This window comes from Denticeps clupeoides, chromosome 1, assembly GCF_900700375.1.
Source record: "Denticeps clupeoides chromosome 1, fDenClu1.1, whole genome shotgun sequence".
In the NCBI taxonomy this organism is placed as follows: Eukaryota; Metazoa; Chordata; class Actinopteri; order Clupeiformes; family Denticipitidae; genus Denticeps; species Denticeps clupeoides.
Genome location: NC_041707.1, coordinates 25,482,259 through 25,503,107, shown reverse-complemented (window position 1 = coordinate 25,503,107; position 20,849 = coordinate 25,482,259). Strand labels below are relative to the sequence as shown.

General features: G+C 40.2%; 1 protein-coding gene across 1 annotated transcript in view; it reads right to left on the bottom strand.

The window, feature by feature from the left end:
- LOC114786953 (neurexin-2-like) overlaps positions 1-20,849 on the bottom strand; it is a 384,882-nt gene that overhangs the window by 244,045 nt on the left and 119,988 nt on the right. Inside the window, exon 4 of the mRNA XM_028974592.1 lies at positions 5,981-6,010. Within this exon, the coding sequence (XP_028830425.1) occupies positions 5,981-6,010 (30 nt within the window). The remainder of the gene's footprint in view (positions 1-5,980; positions 6,011-20,849) is intronic.

Here is a 20,849-nt window from a genome sequence, read left to right as displayed (position 1 = left end):
GTCCCTGTTTGCCATTAAAAACCCATTTACACTGCATTTTAGCCCTGCCACAAAAGGACCTGCTGAGATCATTTCAGTGATCCTCTTAACACAGGTGAGTGTTGAGAAGCACAAGGTTTGAGATCATTCTATCATACTGACTGAGTTAGAACAGCGGACTGGATGCTTTAAAAGGAGTTTGATGCTTGAAATCATTGTTCCTCCTCTGTTAAACAATGACTGCATGTGTTTCCTTGCAGGTCACCATGGTTATGTTGCATAAAAAGAACTTCACAGGCAAGGATTTTTTTTTTTTTTTTTTTTTAGAGAAGTGATTGTCACATGTGATACACAGCAGCACAGCACACAGTGCACACCTTGCAGGTCACCATGGTTATGTTGCATAAAAAGAACTTCACAGGCAAGGATTTTTTTTTTTTTTTTTTTTTTTTTTTTAGAGAAGTGATTGTCACATGTGATGCACAGCACACAGTGCACACAGTGAAATTTGTCCTCTGCATTTAACCCATCACCCTGAGTGAGCAGTGGGCAGCCATGACAGGCGCCCGGGGAGCAGTGTGTGGGGACGGTGCTTTGCTCAGTGGCACCTCAGTGGCACCTTGGCAGATCGGGATTCGAACCGGCAACCTTCTGATTACGGGGCCGCTTCCTTAACCGCTAGGCCACCACTGTCCCACCACTGCCCCAAATATTATTGCTGCTGCTAAGATTGCACCTAAATCAACCATTTATTGGATCATCAAAAACTTCAGGGTGCCCAATAAAGTCCAGAAAGTGTCAGGATCGGGGTGCCACCAGTGCAGAGCTTGCCCAGGAATGGCAGCAGGCAGGTGTGATTGCATCTGCATGCACAGTGAGGCAAAGAATTTTTGAGGATGGCCTGGTGTCAAGAAGGGAATAATGAATAAAGTATGGTACCAAAACCTCCTCCAACAGCAACTTCTCCAAACCACCCAAAAACAGTTTGGTAAACAACAGTGCCTTTTCCGGCATGATGGAACACCGTGCCATAAGGCCAAAGTGATAAGTTGCTTGGGGAACAAAATATAAAAATTTGGGGTCCATGGCCAGGAAACTCCCTGGACCTTAATCCAATTGTGATCAATCCTCAAGAGGCCGGTGGACACAAAACCCCCCAAATCGGACAAACTCCAAGCACTGATTGAAGGAATGGGTTGTCATCGGTCAGGATTTGGCCCAGAAGTTGATTGACAGCATGCAGAAGTCTTTAAAAAAGGGCCAACACTGCAAATATTGACATTTACAGATGTAGATGTAATTGACAAAAAAAGCTTCAATACACTATAGAAACAACTGAAAAAACACTGATGTAGTAAACTTTGTAATTTGTGTCATTCTTTTGGTCAAGGGCTGAAGAAGGAAGAAAATAAGAGAGAGAACAAGTTTGAGATGGAGATTGTAAAAACAGGAGGTGCAAAAATTAGCAAAGAGAAAGTAAGGGCAGTTATGATTAAGAATGGAAAGATTTTAGGTCCAGATGACATTTAAAGCATGGGAGTGTTTAGGAGAGGTGGCAGTGGGGTTTTTAAACAGTTTGTAATACAATCTTGGAAGGAGAGATGACTAAAGAAGGAGTGTAAGGAATGATTTTAAAGAATAAGGGTTACACAGCTACACTGTCATCAACTTAGCACAAAGCATTTGACAGTGTGCCTAGAGAGAAGTTATGATATTGTATGAGGAATGCAGGAGTGGCAGCAAAGTCTGTGAAAATGGCACATTATATGTACAAGGGCAGTGTGACAATGATGAGGTTTGCAGTATGAGTGACGTGTTCAAGGTGGGATTACACCAAAGATCAGCTCTGAGCCCTTTCTTGTTTGGTATGGTGATGGACAGGTTGACAGATGAGATCATGCAGGACTTCCTTTAGACTATGATGTTTGGAGAGGACACTGGTCTGTAGCGAAAGTAGGGTGCAGACACTGGTGAAATGGAGATGTGCTCTAAAGAGAAGAGGTCGGGGACAAAATGCATATGTGTCAATGAGAGGGAGGACAGTGGTATGGTCAGTTTACAGGGAAATGACCTGATGAAGGAGGAGGAGTTCTGAAACTTTGGTTCAAAGGTTTAGAGCAATTGACAGGGAAAAATAGGTGAAGAAGAGTGGAATGGGGGAAGTAGAGTGGCAGGACTGATATTTGGCAGGCATGTACCAGCAAGAGCGTAAAAGAAGGTTTAAAAAACAGCAGTGAGACGTGCGATGTTATATGGGTTGGATGCGTGGCACTGATGAAAAGACAGGAGACAGAGCTCAAGGTGTCAAAGTTAAAGATGCTAGATTTACATTACGGGTGACGAGGATGGACAGGATTAGGAATGAGTGCTTTAGAATGACAGTTAGGTCTGGGTGTTTCGGAAACAAGGTCAGAGAGACTAGATTGCGTTGGTTTTGACTTAGTGTTTCTCCTCTGGGAGAAGAATGCTGAGGATTAAGCTGCCAGGCAGAAGGAAAAGAGGCCTAGTCGGAGGTTGATGTGGTGAAATAAGACATGCATGTGGTTGGTGTAGAAGAAGATGCAGAGGATAAGGGGAATTGGAGACTGTTGATGCTCTGTGACATTCCCTAATGGGAGCAGCTGAAAGTAAAAAGGTTGCTATTACTTGAGCTTTAATTTATTTTTATTCTTATACGTTTTCACTTACTTTTCTTATTATTTGGACTAAAATCCCAGTGCATGCAATATCTCCCATCTTAAGCAACACATGCCAGGCCCATCTGAAGTTTGTCAATGACCATCTGGATAATTCAGAGAAGGCATGGGAGAAGGCCATGTAGTCAGATAATATTAACTCCACTTGCCATGTTTGGAGGAAGTAGAAGGATGAGTACAATCCCACGAACACAATCTCAACCATGAAGCATTGGGGCAAAATCATCATGCTTTGATGGCGCTATTCTGCCAAGGGGACAGGATGACAGCACCGTATTAAGTAGAGGATGGATAGGGCCATATATTGCACAATTTTGCCCAACAATCTCCTTCCTTCAGTAAGAGCATTGAAAATGTGTTGCCCCTGTGTTGCCCCTCGACAGCCCTGAAACCTGATAGATCTGGAGAAGATCTGTATGAAAGAATGGGCCAAAATCAATACAACGTGTGCAAACCATTTAAAAATGTAAATATCTGAAAATATTTAATACAGAAACCATTACAGATTTTGGCCTTCTTTGTGACTGGGAAAATTTGATAAACCAGCTGTGTATCAAATTCGTATTTTCTCCACTGCATATACAGAAAAAATATCTAACAGAAAAGGGTGGGTTATTAACTATATCTAAGCATCTCTATATATTATATATATATATATATATATATTACAGAACAATTAATTTCTGAAGAAAAATGTTTTCAGAGAGGAAAGGTTCATAGGAATATGGTGGACTTCATTTGGATGTTTTTTTTTTTTTTTTCAGAAATACACACAGCCACGTATCTTTTGGTGTTAGCTCATAGTACTAGAATGAGGAAACCACCCGCTCCAACAGACAGGCAGAAGAGATACTGATCAGGGCCTTGACTTTGTCCTTCAGACCATCCAAGGACAGGTTTTGTGAGGCGCAAAACATCGATTTTCCCTGCTTTGAAGGCAAGCCTCACTGAAAGGCACCTGGTCTGATCCACGATGTGGATGACAGCACCTCTTTTCAGCTTGGTCTCACTTCATTCTCTCCCTTTCTTTCTCTCATTTTCACTCTCTCACACACACTTTAAAATTAGTACATGTACATTCACACACAAAACACACACTGGAACCAAGTCAAATAATTGTAATGTGAGGTGCTGTGACAGGACCAATCCTCCATCAAAAATTTTCAGTGCTCAGCTAAGTCCATCACTGCATTCCTGTGTCAAATCAGTTTTATTGATTGTGCCTCTAAAAGATGTTTCAGTTCCTTGACTGAGGCTAAAACTACTGTATTAATTTTGAATACAGCAGATCAATAATAAGAATTCAAAAGGCAGAGTGATTAAACAAGGCCTGACCTGCCTTTGGGGGCCTTGTCTATAACTATTTTGTACATTTCAGCTGGTGTAAAAAAGAGAAAGGAAAGTAAAGCTGGTTCCACATATGAAATCTAATATAAAGAATGTTTGGATTGCTGCATTGCTAACAATGTTATTTCTACTGCAGTGGGGTTTCAGTGTTCAGGTGTTGCAGTAGTGGTGGACAGGGTGAATCACGCGTGAATCATCATCAGTAACAGAGGCATCACCCTCGGGCCCCAGAAGATTGGGAGAGTGGAAAACCATCTAAATTCCTGATTTCCAATTCCTCCAGCACATCCAATTATCTCTTGTACCCGTTTGGAAAGACCCTCACTGAGAGTATATGTTGGCGGTAAACAGGTAGCGTACATCTGGGAGTAAATAAGACAGGATCGGATCAAAATAGAAATGTCACTGCCGGGTGGAGAGATGCATTTAAACAAGAGATTTGAGATTGTGGAGGGATCACAGATCATCTCATGGATTGATTCACTAATCCAAAAAAATCTTGTGTTTGCCCTTAGGTCTAAAATGTTTATAAGTTGCGTATTCACACTTTGGCATAACTATATATATAAAAATCTTTTTTTTTCTTTTTTTTGGGGGGGTGGGTTTCTTTTCATGATGTAAAGCATGTATGAGCATTTACCTTTTATTTATGTATGCTTATATTTTATTTATTTGTTGAAAAATAAAGGCACATATCTTTCTATTAGTAGTTTTCTGAGTGTTTTGCAATATTCTTTTGCATTGTGCCTTTGCTAAATATAATTATTTATTTCCTGGTGTATTTGAGTTGATACAGCCAGCTAACTAGCAGTGTTTATAAACTTGTTAATGTTGTTCCTTGACTCTGGTATTGTCATATCCTTGTTATGCCCATATACAGTACAGGCCAAAAGTTTGGACACACCTGGATATGAAAATAAAGAAAACACATTGAATGAGAAGGTGTGTCCGAACTTTTGGCCTGTTTTGTTTTGGCCTATTTGCTAAAGACTTACAACCAACCCAGTTAATCAAACAAAATGATATATAAAAGCAGTTACATCTACAGTTGAATATCGATCTAATGCAACTCTTTGTTGATGATGGTCTGTCTGTGTGAGTCCCAAAGTGACCACAGAGGGGGCAGAGTGATTTTACTGTTGTTTTAAGCAAAGGTCAGTGCTGTCCCCAGCCTCTTCCTGCCAGTCTCTCAGTCGCAGTTGCAAACCCCAGTGACCTTGTTGCCATTTGGAGATGCAATGGGAGTTAGACAGAAGCAGAGCATGTCTGGATAAACATTACAGATAAAGGTCGGAGTGAGAGCAGGGTATAGCCCACAACAAACCTTATTGTGTATATGTGCACATTCAAATTGTGGTCAAGAACCTTGGAATGCCTCAACCTGAAATGGAAAAGTCAAATCCTGCTTTCATCTTTTTATTGCTAAAGCTACATAAACCCAAGGGGGCTAAGTGCCAAACAATGAGAATGACATCAGAGAAGTTGTAACACACTCTGTGCATTCTGAACATGCATGCTGTCCCTGTTCAATTTGACAACACACCATGTTTTCTCTTACCACAGAGCAAAAGAAATAGACAAACACTTTTACAACCCAAGCAGGAGAGGGAGCAGAAAATAAAGCTTTACCTTCAGCAGAGGGAGCAGAGGTCAGAGGAGGGTCTCCGGGAGAAGATGGCCCAGAAGACACGACAAGGGTGAGACGGACAGTGAGGAGGCGCGGAAAGCACAATGATATGAGGCCCAAAAAAAACCAAAATAAGTGTAGAAATAAAGAAGGAATTCAAAAAAAGAAAGGTGACAAAAGTGATTGATCCGAGTGAAAAGAAAAAGAAATAAGGGATTAAAAAAATACAGATAAAGAATTGAACAGGTGGAAAGGAGGAAGTGAAAGGGGACAGTTGGGCAGAGGATTTTTTCCCAAAAAAAAAAGAAAAAAAAGGAGAATGAACCCATACCTTGGTTGTTTAACGTCAGGTGCGCCAGACCTTGAAGGAAAAAACAGAAACAAAAAGAAAGAAAGAAAGGAAAAAAGGTCATAACAGGCACGGGAAGAAAAAAAGCATTGTCACAACGTTGGACTGCAGTTTGTGACAGACATCCTGGGGCAGACATGGATGTCAGAGTTTAACTCAAAGTAAAAAAGAGAGAGAGAAAGAGAAAGAGAGAGAACTACAGAAAGAAAACAGAAAACAAGCAAACACTTCTTTGAGTGAGGCGTGGGGGATAGAAAAAAAAGCATTTCATTTTGTGCAACCCCCGAAGGTCATTGCTCACGCAAATGCTTTTTTTTTTTTTTTTTCCTCTGGAGTACTTATGGAACACACACATAACTGTTTGGCAAAGTAGCTCTCTGTACCATTAGATTTACATATCACCTTTCCTGATGCAGTACACAAGTAAACATTTGTACGGGTGGAACTTGAATGAATTACATGGGATATTGTAAAAAAACATAAGAAAAGACATAACAAGCAACATTATGTATTCATTTAGGAAGAAATGATCTGGAGTGATCAACTCCAGTTAGTCTCGACATTGAGCATAAAGAATATCCACATAATGCAACTGCTGTAGGCTCCAGCTTGGCTTTGTCCCAAAGGAAATGTCCAATTATTAAGGTTACGCAACTGATGAGCTGTCAACACAGTTCGCCACAGACGACTGCCTCGTTCTGCCAATTGATTAAACCCATCATTATATTAGGTCGACAAATGAACATTCCCTAAAACTGATAAAGAACCACACATTTTTTGAAGCACAACCTATGCTGCCTGAAAGTCATGGGCTGCCAGCTCAGCCAGGCCAAATAATAATCAAACAACTGTGCAAAAAAAAAAATTATATATACATATAATTTTATGAAGGGGCAGAGAAGTTCAGGCACAAACTGATGGGTGTAGTCACAGTTGGTTGCAGTCATGAACCAAAATAAAAACTGCAGCAGAAATCAGAACGTTAAAGAGACAAACTTCACTGCCATCATTAAACACATTAGTCCTCCATTCTGCCTTTTCTGACCACATACGGCCACTCTTTAATGAAATACATGAACCCTGTTACCTTCAGTTGCTGCGGTAAACGTCCAGAAAGCCTTAATGTTGAGAGAAAGCTATTAGAAGGGAAGTGAAGCATGTTTGCCTCAAAGGTTAACCAATGAGGCTTTCCAGAAAAATAAGCTGTTTGTATATAGCAAATGGAAGGAATCGGGCCATGTCGGTGATTGTCCGTTCCATTCAGACACAAATCCACTCAGAAAAGAAATTCTTCAGACAACTATAACACAAGTGTATAAAGTGGGTGGTTTGATGGTTTGATTAATAAAATATAAATTCTGGACATATAACTAGATCAGAAAAAAATAAGACATTAAGACAGACTGACTGAGAAAGTTTATATTTTAGTCACCAAAGCACCAAAGTGTGTTTAAGGGTCCACACATGTAGACCTCTGGTCAACAATGCATGCAGTATGCATTCAATGTAACAGTTGAATGATGTCAATCATAATAACCTAATTTTGCAAAAAATATCTGTTGTATTTTTTGTTCTCAAAAAGACACTTTACATCTGTTAATGCAAGTGGAAACTAATGTACTCTAACAACATCAACTAATTCAGTAAAAAGTGCCACAGACGCTTTTACAGAGCCATAAACCTATTTAGTGTTTTAATGAGAGCATGCTTCTTGCTGAATATAATCTATGCTTCTTGGCTGAAAACACTGTTAAATTCTCTTTATAGTTACTACAAACCCCACCCACCTGCCAAAAAAATATATTCTACTAATCCTCAACAACAGATAACAGGGGAGAATGACATTACATTTTGTATATCACTGATAGTAGTAGACAATTTCTGAGGTAATAATGTGAAATAAAAAAAGAATACCACACGGTAGACTGTGGAGAGAACCACCAGCTGACTATTCCATAACCTGCTCACAAACAGAAAAAATAATGCTATCCATCAATCTAAAGATATTGTAGTGAAACATATTGATTGATTGACATATTGAAACATTCCATTTCACTGAACATCTCATCAGGTCAAATGAACACAGAGTGCAGTAAAATCTAAAATGTGCTGACAATGTTATTGTCCATCTCTAGATTTTTCATATTTCCAAATAATTTGCTTAATTCTCAGCCTTCTTAGGCCATAAAATTGATTTTGAAAAGGCTCCATAAAGAGTGATGACAGGAGCAGAGTAAAGCAGCTGGTTCTCAGATTCCCATCACCCAGACCAAAGAGGGAGAATACGTGGGGAGAATAAGTGAAATGAAAGTATAAAGTTCAGAAACTATGAATAACGGGTTAAGGAGATAAATTACAACTATTCTGGGAGCAACCTGCTTTTGAACTGTTTTCATAAATAAATTATTTAAGTATGTTTATTACCCAGTAATAAAAACAATTGAAAAATAGAACTTCTGTTCCTCAGAATCAAACAGAAGCATGGCAAGAAGCATGGCAAAGAAGTGCAAAATACATGGATTTAAAACTGATGAACAAATGACTATTGTAGTATGCATCCTACTCAAACCCATTTAAATACAATATGACAGGGTCATGTAAAATAAAGTATAATATAATATTGAAAAAAAAATACTTTTTACATATTCTAATCATCAGACTAGGCCTTGTTTGGTTGGCTAACTTCAGATTAAATTAGGTATGGCAGCAGAAGGAGACTGGTCATAATTTTGTCGTTAATGTGGACGTGTGTGTAGCTTGCCGGTTCTCTGCAGTTTCTATCCCTCTACTCCAGCTGCAACAACCGTATGTTCCAGCTTCCTCCTGCTGCTCAGCTGCCTCTAACTCAGCACAGCCAACAAATCGCTATAAATGGAACTGAAATTGTGGTGGGAAAAATTACAGTTTTAGGGTGGGTATGTTCTGTTACATTTAGTGAGAGTTGTCATGCTACAGTCATGGATTTTAACCTGGGTAATGAATACAACACATTTTAGAGGGACAATAGTATATAATGTTGAACATATGTTCACATAATATATATAGCTACATAAAAAAAAAAACGTAAAAAAAAAAAAACATAGTTCAGCCTGAAGCAGGTTAACGGTCCCCCCTGAGAGAACAGATGTTTTCTGAGGGGGCAGCGCTGTTGAAGACCAATTGCAAATGTTCTCCAAGACACGAAAAATAAAAATAAAGCACCAGGGTGGTGAGCAGACAGGAGCAGAAAACAGGCAACAAGAAAAATGACCATGATCATCATTATCTTGAGCTCTCCACCTGCCTTCATATGCATTAATCAGCCGCAACACAAGACAAATTCTGACAGAGGGGACACATCCTCCCATGGAGCTGCTGTGGCATAATAAACAGAGCCATCTTCCACGGGCTCCCACCAGCATATGGTCACCTCCCAATCCATAAAACTGGGCATATGCTATGGTAAAATATACAGGCCACACAGTAAATGGGTTTAGGAGCACACTGACTGCGGCCTGGGATTTTTTTTTATTTATTTTGTTGCTGCTGGGTGACTGCCATTCAGTGTTGATGTTAGCCATCTAAGGTTCAGAAGCAACAAACACCTGCTGCTATCTTAGCTATTAGGGGGAAATGTGTGGTGGAAAAATGATCTGATTTGCATAATGACAAGCAACTGAGTTTGAAGATGAATTTAAATCTATACTAATTTAGTATTACAGTCTGATTATAGTCTGATTACATGTTTTAGCATGGATTTCAGCAAAATGCTCATGAAGCATCAACAGTATTGCATTATGCATTCATCACAGTAACTGTACCAATTTAATGCACTGAAACAGAAAAATGCATTACTGCATTAGCATATTTAATTACTGTAGTTCTGAGTGTGATTCCCAGGTGCAGTTTTTTTTTTTTTTTTTTTTCTCCCGTTTTCTCCCATAGACTGCACTTTGCCAGGTTGCTGTTCTTTTCTGATGCATTTTTTAATGCCTTGTGGTTCTCTAAGCAGAGATTAGCATCACTCGCTGCCCAGAGTTCCAACCATGTGGCTGAGAACAGAACCCTCACGTGTGACTGAATCAGGCAGAGCTGTCTGTAAAAGCATTTGTCTACAAACGCGTCAGCCGATAATTCCAACTGAGGGCAAACACACATCACAGCACCATAAATAATTTATGCCAAGTTTTCCCAGCCCTGTAATAATACAGAGGTTAAAGCACTTTAATAATTCACCGCTGTGGCCACGACGTGGAGGGAGAGGGCTAGAGTATCATAACGTAACAGTGCAGGTGATGGATGGAAGCAGTCCCACTCTCTCTCTCTCTCTCATGTACACACACACACACACACACACACTTAATTATTAAAACAGGGCACGCCCTGATATCAAAATGAGAGATTGTGTGTTTAAACCTCACCATGTGTCATCAGACATGTGTGGGGTGGGTGCAGGTTGGAGTGCTCATCTGGTCATGAAAAGATGAACTTAGCGCCTTTCATTCTTTTTTTCTCCCGAGTGGTTTCTGTGGTACACATCCCGTAAAGCAGTGTTCCTCACTTTCCACTCTTTTTTTTAACCTCTCTATGTACAAGATTGAATAGGAGGTCTGCGGTTTATCATGCCTATCACACCCCTACTACACCATCTTCAAGGAACAAATAGATAAGATTTTACCAGGTTCATGTTTGCAAAGGGAGGGGGACAGATTCATGGTCAGGTGGGTAAAAGCTGCCGTGCATTCATCTGCTGGTTTTCAGGAGCTCCTGGGTAAACACATGGACAGGCCCATCCACAAGCAAATACACATGTGTACACACAAACCTCTCAGCCCAGCGGGACAGCCTTTCCCCTCCGTCACAACATTCACGACTCTTCAGCCATAACGCCATTCAATGGCTGAGCAGAAACTAGGCCACATAAACTCAGGGCCACCAGCATTCACATTGGGCCAAATCAGAGACTTCAGTGAACCCAGGGCCAGTCAAGCACTGCAACGACAGGCTGTGTGTGCATCCGGCAATACTTTACTGAAGTGCTGTGTTAAATATACTGTATGTATTGAATTGCTTTAAGCACCCCCACCCCCACTTAGAGGCTCTGTTGACAGGATTGTTGTGATAAAATCCACAGGAAGCCTTGACCTGCTGGCAGGCTTTCAAGCGATATGGGCTGGTATTAAATCTTAAATGGCCATTTTGGAGCAGTTATCATTTGTCAGAACTGAAAGAAGAAAAAGCTGCATTTCACAAATAAACATTAACTTTGGCAGTGAGTTTCCACATGTTTCTGAGATTTTACATGAGAAGAAAAAAAAACCCACTATATTCTTTTTCAGCAAAAAACATCCCTTTTATGTGAGCAAACACATACAAGGAATTTGCTTCCAGTCAAAGGAATCTGTAATGAACAACAATATAAAACAACAAAAATAGGCTAAATACTTACATACAGAAATTACAGAAATAATGCTACAAAAAGTGCACATAATGTGCAGCTGCCATGTGTGTGACAGTTTAGTTGTTTAGAAGGTTGATTTGTGTTGGGAAAGAAAATGTTCTTGTGATGGCTGATCGTAGTATGCAGTCTGAATAACCCAGAAAAAAAAAAGACAATATGTTAAAATATTTTTGGCAAGTCGTTTAATTGAACACATTTTCTTCATTTAATCAGAGCTAATTTGCCCATGCTACCTTTGCAAAATTAATTAGATGGAGGCTCTTGAAGACTGGCAGGGAGAAGCGATTTCAAATGTTTCTGTTTCATCTTAATTAAACAGTTGATAAATAAGTACAGCCTCCATATGGCAAAAAAGTGCTTCAGTAATTTCTTTTCTTTTTTTTTCACCAGCGCTGTAAATCTGTTCATTTTGCTAATTCAACATGCATCTTCCACTTCACATTTTTCATTACACATTAAAGTTTACTGCAGTTCAGACACTGGAATACCCACATTTAACTAAGGCCATAGATTTCAGCGCACACTGAACAGCATCTTACTCCACCAGTTATAAGGTGAAATCTATAATTATATAAACATGCAATTCATGTAGTATATTATTATCCAAACTTACTATATTTATCGGTAGTCTGGTTGTAAAGGCCAAAAGATGGCAGTGTGGTGACAATGTCTGCTTGAAGCCAGAGGGCTGAATGGCTGTTCTGCTGCTTCACATTGAAAAAGTACTAGATCTTAAAAGTAAACATAAATTAGATCACTTAAAAAAAAACATAGTTTCACATTTAATTAATTTTAAAAAATGAACAATTTTTTGTCTGTACTCAAACAAACTGGTGCACTTATACCACTTTAACCAGCTACAGTGAGTGTCTGTGCACAATCCGTACCAGATGCCTAAAATTGGCAAACACACAGAATCCATACTCAATCTGCCTCAATGGCTACAACAGGTACTACAGAAAATCAGCCAAATTGTGCTGATCAACCAGGCCATGAATCTGGATGTCACAATGCGAAATGCCATAAAACTCGTCGAGTGAATGTCACTTCCATGTAAGTAAATGTATTTGCTCAATTAATTCACCTCTATGTGCCTAAGTGACTTGTCGGATCTTTCTTATACCATTTCCTTAAAAATAAAAGAATTAATGTAGTCAATACTCATTTCGAAATCATATTTTTCACACCAGTGTGCAAGGTTTTCAAAAACGGAAAAATCATCTGTGATGGGCAAAATTTTGACTCCAAACGAAGCCGCCTCCACCAGGTTACCATGTATTCTGTAACCGGTTACTGTATGTAGAAGAGTCTACAGAATACATGCTGCATCTCCACCAAGCAGGGCTTAAATTGATTAATTTAGAAAAAAAAATCTCTCATGATTTGAATTCAAATGTGTCATTGACTGCAGTTCTGGGGGATTAATATTTTAGCAACTGTATCCTGTGCTGGTTACGTTCAGATCTGTACATGACTATACAGCATCCTTTGACAAAAAAGTCTAATGAGTATTTACTTTGGGTGCATCCCAACACCCAGAGAAGACTACATGTAATGCATAGAACACAGCAGGTAGAATAATGAGAACTCCGACAATAATGAGAAATTAATAACCTCCAACAGGGATGGAGTCAAAATGTATCAACCTCATTTAATTACAACACAATTAGTACTCATGACTGCAGACAAAAGAAAAGTTTAAAACAGCAAAGAAAGCAGTTTCATGTCCTGCATGTCTGCACTCAAAAAAATTAAAAATATGCTGGTATGTTCATAGACTAAGTGATCTGGTCAAATGCTGCATTTTGTACCAACATTCCTTGCGTAATTCAAAACAGCTTTGCTGTGAAAGAACAAGGTCTTGCCTGCTTACAACCATTGAAACTTTATTAAAAATGCTTGAAATTTCAAACTCTTGTCGACAAAGAGGCGTGTGAAATTGCTGTCCTGTTTTAATGTGAATGAGGCCTTTGACATAACATAGAGAGAACTGTTTCAGCCTGTCAATTTGGAAAAAGGGAGAATTAAATAAAAAATGCATCCTTATACCAGCAAGGATTGAGCAGAAATTCATTTGAACTCCTTTCACCCCAGAAGGGCTCTGGGTGTTTGGAACAGGGAATCTGCCATGCTTCATAATAGCTTGAAATATAGCATTTCGATGAAGCAGCTGCTACATCAATGCATTGTAATTCACAACCTTTAAGGGGCACAGATTGGCTTTAAATCACAATGTCTGCAACAGCCTCACTGTTAATGTCTGTAAATAAAATAAATACTTATTAAAAAACTAACAAGAAAAAAACAACTGGAGTAAATGTAACAGATCAGCCACATCCTGAGAAAAAAAAAAAAGTCAACATGAGAGAGAGGAAAGCCGATCACAGGAAAATTAAACTGCACCGAACCTTGTAAACAAATATTTAACAACGGCGCCACGGTGTCGAACGGAACGTGGAAGGCAGCAAAGCTGCTGTGCTGTGAAATAGCAGCTACTTTCTAAGGAATGTATTTCACGTGTGGTAGCCTTCAGAAAAGAAACCCAGCCAGAGCAGATCTATGCCCTAGCTAAACGCTGAACAGGCAGGGCAGACAATAAAGTCTGCAGACACACATCTGTGTGCGTTCAATCTCAGCTCACATTCACACAAGAATCTACTTTATTACATTCATTAGCAATCTCTGATGCCAATGTACAGCACTTCACCTTGAAGCACCAGGAATGCGTCAAAAAAGATAAAATGAGCTGTGAAGTGATTACAGACGCTGAGTGGACTTTCTGAAAATCGCTCAGTGGTTTGAGGCCTTCCCAGTGAACCCTGACATGCTGTAGTCCATGCCTGTTGGCATAGCAACTAGCAGCTGTTTTCCACCTTGCATGGCAATGGCCATGTTGGAAGGGCCGTTGGACATACATTCCTGCAGGCTTGGTATACACCGTTTATCATCCCAGGTTCTAGGAAGGAAATACCCAGCTATCTTTTACTCATCATTCTGATCCTGCCGCTCCCTGCCACTAAATCTCAATTGCCCTGCCTCTCTGTCTCTGTTTCTTTTATTCTGTGTGCAGGCAATTAAATTCACCATTGTGCATTTTATTATGTTATTCCCTTACTATATTGAAACCTCTTGCAGGGAAAAATGTAACTATTTCAGTTGGAAACTAATGCTATCAAAAAGTGGGACCATAGAAGCAGTAATTATATTACAAGATATTAAATGTGTTTTTACTTAAAAGATATTAAAAAAGATTGACACCTGGCCTGTGATAATTCTGCACTGCTTTTTCAGTCCTAAACCTGCATCTACAGGTAAATATTGTGCCTAATTGAGATTTAACTTTTAGCAGTTTTAATTTACAGTCAAGGAGAGCTTCTGTAATGAGACTGATGAGCATAGATGCTGAGGACCCTGTTTATGGAAATTTTACATAACTATCTGCCACACTCATTTACGGAACTCCTACCATACCTGACTCTGATTTGCGCTCCCGTCAGAGTGAGGCTGTTAAAGATGGCGTGGGTCTGCTGCGACGGAAGGAAAGAGGAGAGGGAAAAGGAGAAGTGGGAAATATGCCAGACCTGTTCACTCTAGTCTACCCTCTGCTTTTTCGTGGCCTGACTGTAGTTTTGTTTCAAGGCTTAATTTGTACTGTTTTGATTTATTAAAATGAACTCGCTAAAACTTTCTAATTGTTCACGCTCCTGACCTAGACCAGAGATAGAAAAAGTACTGAAAAAAATGTATTAAGTAAAAGTATCTTCACTTAAATTTTACTCAAGTAAAATATATATTTTTTTTTAAAGTACCCATCCAAAAATCTACTTGAGAAAAAGTAAAAAACTATTTGATTTAAAATTTACTTAGAGTAAAAATTACTTAGTTACTTTCAATTACATGATGCAAAAATGATTAGTCATAAACCCAATACATAACTAGTTTTTTTATCAACTTTTAGGCAGTATAATGTACAAACTATGTTCAGACCACTCCATAAAACATTTTAAGCACAGTTGGCCACAAAAATACCAAATTCTGAATTGTATGGTCCAACTCAAACATTATAATAAAAAAGAAAAACAAAGCCAAAATCAAAGTATCCCAAACTGTGAAAATGTTTTTTGTTCTTTCTATAGCAAACATAACAATACATGAATATCAGTTGACTGACAAATGAGCACATTGACTTTTAATATAATGTTGCAGAATTATTCCAAAGCGGATAAAATTAAAAGCACACAACACAGAATAATGACACCATGAAAAATGTTTACTTGAGGTTTTGGCAAATTCATTAAAACATAAAAAAACTGAGAAAGCACAAGTATTCACAGCCTCAAAATTGAGCTCAGGTGCCTCATGTTTCACCATTTCACCCCTGATCACCATTGAGATGTTTCTGCAGCTTAATTGGAGTCCACCCGTGGAAAAAGTAGTCATTTGGACATCATTTGGAAACGCACACACCTGTCTATATAAGGTCCCACAGTTGACAATTCATGTCAGAACACAAACCAAACATGAAGTCAAAGGAATTTTACAGGTTTGACTCGGCACAAATCTGGAGAGGGTAACAGAAAAATGTCTGCTGGTTTTTTCTGCTTGTCCCAATGAACACAGTAGCCTCAAACATCCAGAAGTGGAAGATAAAAACCACCAGGAATCTACCTAGAGTTGGCCGGCCACCTAAACTGAGTAATCTGGGGAAAAGGACCTTAGTCAAGGAGTTGACCAAGAATTACAACTTAATTACAATTTAAATTACAAGTTACTCATAAAAATTGCTCAATTACTGTACTGCGAGTAAATGTAATTTGTTACTTTCCACCTCTGGAGAAAAGTAATATATTTTGATATTGATGTAAAATAAACACATTCATGTACCCATGGATCAACATCGGAATGTTAGCATCTTACTTTACCCAGGATGTTGTTTCTGTGAGTCAGTTATTTGTGCATTTGTGTCACCTGATGGCCCAGGTGCACTATAGCATCACACAAATGTTCATAAAAGTAATGGTTTTGACTGGTAAATTACTATATTAAATTTATAAACATTAGTGTTATGCAAGAGTGCACAAAGCTGCTGCTTTGTGTAAAGATTGTGTTTTCTGTTTGTTGTTGAATCCTACACACTGATATTGTGCACATGGCATTGTTTTTTTTAATAACAAAAAAAAAATCAAATTTGACCAGTGTCTGCAAGGTCTCGTGGAGCATTGCTTGCTCCTTTTTGTGTGCTGCTGGCCAATCAGCTAGGTGCAGCACAAAATGCTCTTTAGGGGTCTCGTAACCGTTCTGGGCAATGGGATGCTGGAATTGGTAGGCAGCGATCATATGGCCATGGTGCTCTGCCTCTGATTTTCTGGCGTCATAAGCTCTGCCAGCAGCAAAGCTAAAAAGAGACCTTATAGAAGAACACTGGGTCGGTGACCCCCACACGCGTATATATGCCAGCAACCAACCACTAGTTGAACTGTCTGCCTTTTAGTCCGAAGTTCTTTTGTTCCCTCACTGTCCCCTCACCCATAGATCATCTGGATGAGGACAAGCCCTGAGTTGGTGTTGGAAAAGTAGAAACCTACAGCACGCCCCTTCACAGCCTGGAACCAACCACCATCACTGTTTTTTTTTCACCTAGTGACCCAAATAAATGGCCTCTCTGGGCATGAAAACGTGTTTTGAAAAATTGAGGATTTCCTCCTATAGGCTCTCACTTTACTAAATTTCTAAAATAACACTGACATAAATCCTAGGCTTTAACTTCACAGCAACTGACTGAAAGACCATTTTAACTGCATTTTATTTTCAAGCCTGACTCTTTAAGTGAAAGTGTTTTTGACATTCCTTAGACCACAAGGCCACCACTGCCCAAATCTCAAATTTTTGTCAGTCTATGCTGCACTTTTGGGCACCAGTCACTCACTCAGCAGAAAGTGATAGACCCAACTCGAGCATTCAAGGTAGCTAACAGAGTGACCCTGTGACAGGTGACAGGCACCAGCATGTTACATATTTGCTCTGACACTCAGCACGACTTTGATTGTGTGCTGTCCAAACACCCAGCACACATAAAAGCACACACTCCTGAGCCTTGGACCACTCCCCACACCCCTTCCTGCCCCTTGCCACCCTGAAGCATCAAATCAGTTAGGGGTTTTATCAGATTCGATACAACCATCTGTCCTCCTCTGGCATTCAGCACTCACTCTTCTAAAGCCCAGACATGGAGGGAAAGCCGGATTCATCTACTATTTTTACCTTCGCTCTCTGAGGGTGGCGTGGGCGATTGCTTTGGTGTGGCCTGTTTGATATGAACTGGTATTTAGGCTGGCAGCATATGGCAATCAGCCTCTGCAGCGTGCAGCTGGTGTCACCAACCAGGTCGACCGTGTCTGAGAACCTGTTGCCATTACCCAGGCCAGCACTCACCACACACTGCGCTGGCTGCACTTCAGAGGTACACATATTTACACCAGAGAAATGAACACATACATCACATACCTCCAACATAGACACTGAGACATATGTGTAAGACATATATACATACACTATGTACACATACCTATAATTGCTAGACAGAAACAAGGTGTGAACAACACACACAGAATTACACACACACTCATTACAAGCCATGTGGGAGGGCATGGGGCAGAGCCAGTTGCCACCAGCTCAGCTTATTCCAAGGGCGCTTGCAGGAAACTGGATTATCGGCACAGTGTGAAAGATGTCCCTGTGCTCTGGATCTGTCTCCTTGGTGCACACGGGAGGGAGGGAGGAAAAAAAAGTCTGTTTATGAAGCTTTTGAAGGCAGAAGTATATTAAAAACATACATGGAGCCTCATTGGTGAGAGAGTGAAGTGGTGATATTGAGCAGAAAATAATATACTGGAAATGAGTTGCCAATTTGTGCTGCTTATGCCCAAATTAACACTTGTCATAATGACTACTGGTAGGAATTATATATATATATGGTATAGGTATAGGGTATTGGGGGAGGTGGAATGGAGTTTCTTAAAAAAGGACTGATTATCATCAAGGAAAATATCACTGCTCACTCTTTAATAGAGCTGATGAAACCGTACAAAGGCACATTTCCATCAGTGCCAATTAGAATCCAATGAACTGGCTAATAACAGGGTTTGGAACACAAAACTACGGAGTCATTTTACAATATAAAAAAGGAGCATCTATTTAATGGTGTCACAATTAGGAGTCAGTGAGGGAAGGAAGTGCAATAGTCTAACATTTGTTCAAAAAGGATTTATTAAGGAGAACAGAAAAAGGCACAAGGGCCAAAAACAGGGAACAAGGGGGAAAAAAAACAGACTCGCAGGTGTGTAGCATGAAGCAAGGAGAAATCTCGAGGTAAGGCAGTCTCTTTACATTAATGCAGCAGCGTTGTTCTGCTGCAATATCAGAGCCCTTCCTCATCAGAGCCCTAATCATGGACTCATAAATCAGGGGCACCGATCCATGATTAAAGCCCTGTTGTCAGGTTAATCAGTGCTTGCTGTGTGCCAAGCAGCGACCAGTCGTGACAGAGCCCCCCCAATCCAAGTGTTCTGTCCACAGACCCCATGCAGGAAAACTGGAGGAGGCAGCGGGCAGCAACTGCAGAGCATTGCTGGTCCTCACTGGCACCGGAGGACCCGGACCCTCTCAAGGGGGCATCCGTTGGCCAGGCCACTGTACCCTGGACAGGCACAGATTGGTCCAGAGACAAACATGGAGGTCTTCTCTTGTTCAGCACCGTCACTCAAGAGATGACAAGAGGGGAAGTTGGGGAGAAATATGATCACATTGGGCAGGGAGCTGGTACAGGTGGCTGCCGATAAGGATGAACGGAGGTGTTCCAGATCACGCTGAGGCCGTTAATTCACCACGGTACACTCGCCACGGCTAATCCCGCCACCTTGCTGGTGGTCACACTCTGCGAAGCTGCAGTCCTTTCTCACATTGTTTTCTCCACCTCTCATACACTTTTGATATGGGCTGCTGCATTCTGTCACAAGTGGGGGTTGGTGAGGAACAGAAGTGCAATAAGGAGAACAGCAAAAAGGCACAAGGGCCAAATACGGGGATCAAGGGTAAAAATCAAACTAACCCGAAGGCCTTTAGCATGAAGCCAGGCAAGAACAACACAAACACAAGGTGAGGCAGTCTCGTTCCGTTAATGCAGCAGCGTTGTTCTGCTGCCATCTCCTTTTTTAATCATGGACACCTAATCAGCAGCAGCTCTCCTGTTGTCAGGCTGATCAGTGTTGGCTGTTTGCCAAGCAGCGACCAGCTGTGACAAATGGGTAGCTAATCATTTATATTTATACATTTAAGGGACTCATGACTTTAGATTGGACCTTAGCAGACTTTGTTTATTAATTAATTAATTAATTAATTAAGTTTTGTCTTGGCCTATTGGTAAAGAATTCCTCTGCTGATGGAATAGGCCTGTTAAGGAGTGTTTAGCAGCCCTGTGACAAGGTCAAGTGGGTAGTGACTGCCAGAGGTGCGCCTGTGTCAGATAACCTCTGTCGGGGAAAAGATAAATATTTCCCACCTCTCAGGGAAAGGTCAAACATGTCTGCTGAGATCTGGATTTTTTTGGCACTTTTAAGCACATAGCAATGTTTATCAAGTTCAGTAATTGTGACAGGTTCATGGGAAATGCTCAAACAAAGTTGATATTTACAATAACATGTACTACAAACAGAGACTTCAAGGTTTACTACATTTCTTATTTGCCAGACCTGCTAAATCATCCATAAATTACACCTACATTACATATCAATCTCAAATTAACCACTGAATTATTGTTATGTCCCGTGATGTCCCATTATGTTTCTTATTTTAGGAGGAGCCTGTAATTACAGAACTCCTCCCAGACCTGGCGCTGACTTGCGCTCCCGTCGGACTGAGGCTGTTAAAGATTGCGTGGGTCTGCTGTGACGGGAGGAAAGAGGAGAGAAGAAGGAAAAAGGGGAAAGAGGAGAATGGGAAAATACAGCGGACAGATGCCCTGTTCCCATTAGTCTACCCGGTGCTTTTTCATGGCCTGACTGTGTTTCATGGCGTGACATCAAACGGTTGTGACGTTTCCCTCCCTCTTTCTAATTGTTCACGTTCCTGACCTAGACCAGGACGTAACAATTATGACAGTATATATTGTAAGATGTTAAACTATGTCAAAATATCATTACAACATATGTTGTTTATTCATTATACAAAATTTCAGAGCATAAACTAAGAGATAAAATGAGGAGAAAGGGAATCTAATGCTTAAGTTAATTAAGGTTAAAAGCTTAAAAGTCAGGGCAGATATTGCTGATACTTTGTAGGGGAAGGACAAACTTCCTCACCCAAACCAAACCCCATTGCTTTCTCTTACACACACGCACACATACTTTTTGTCAG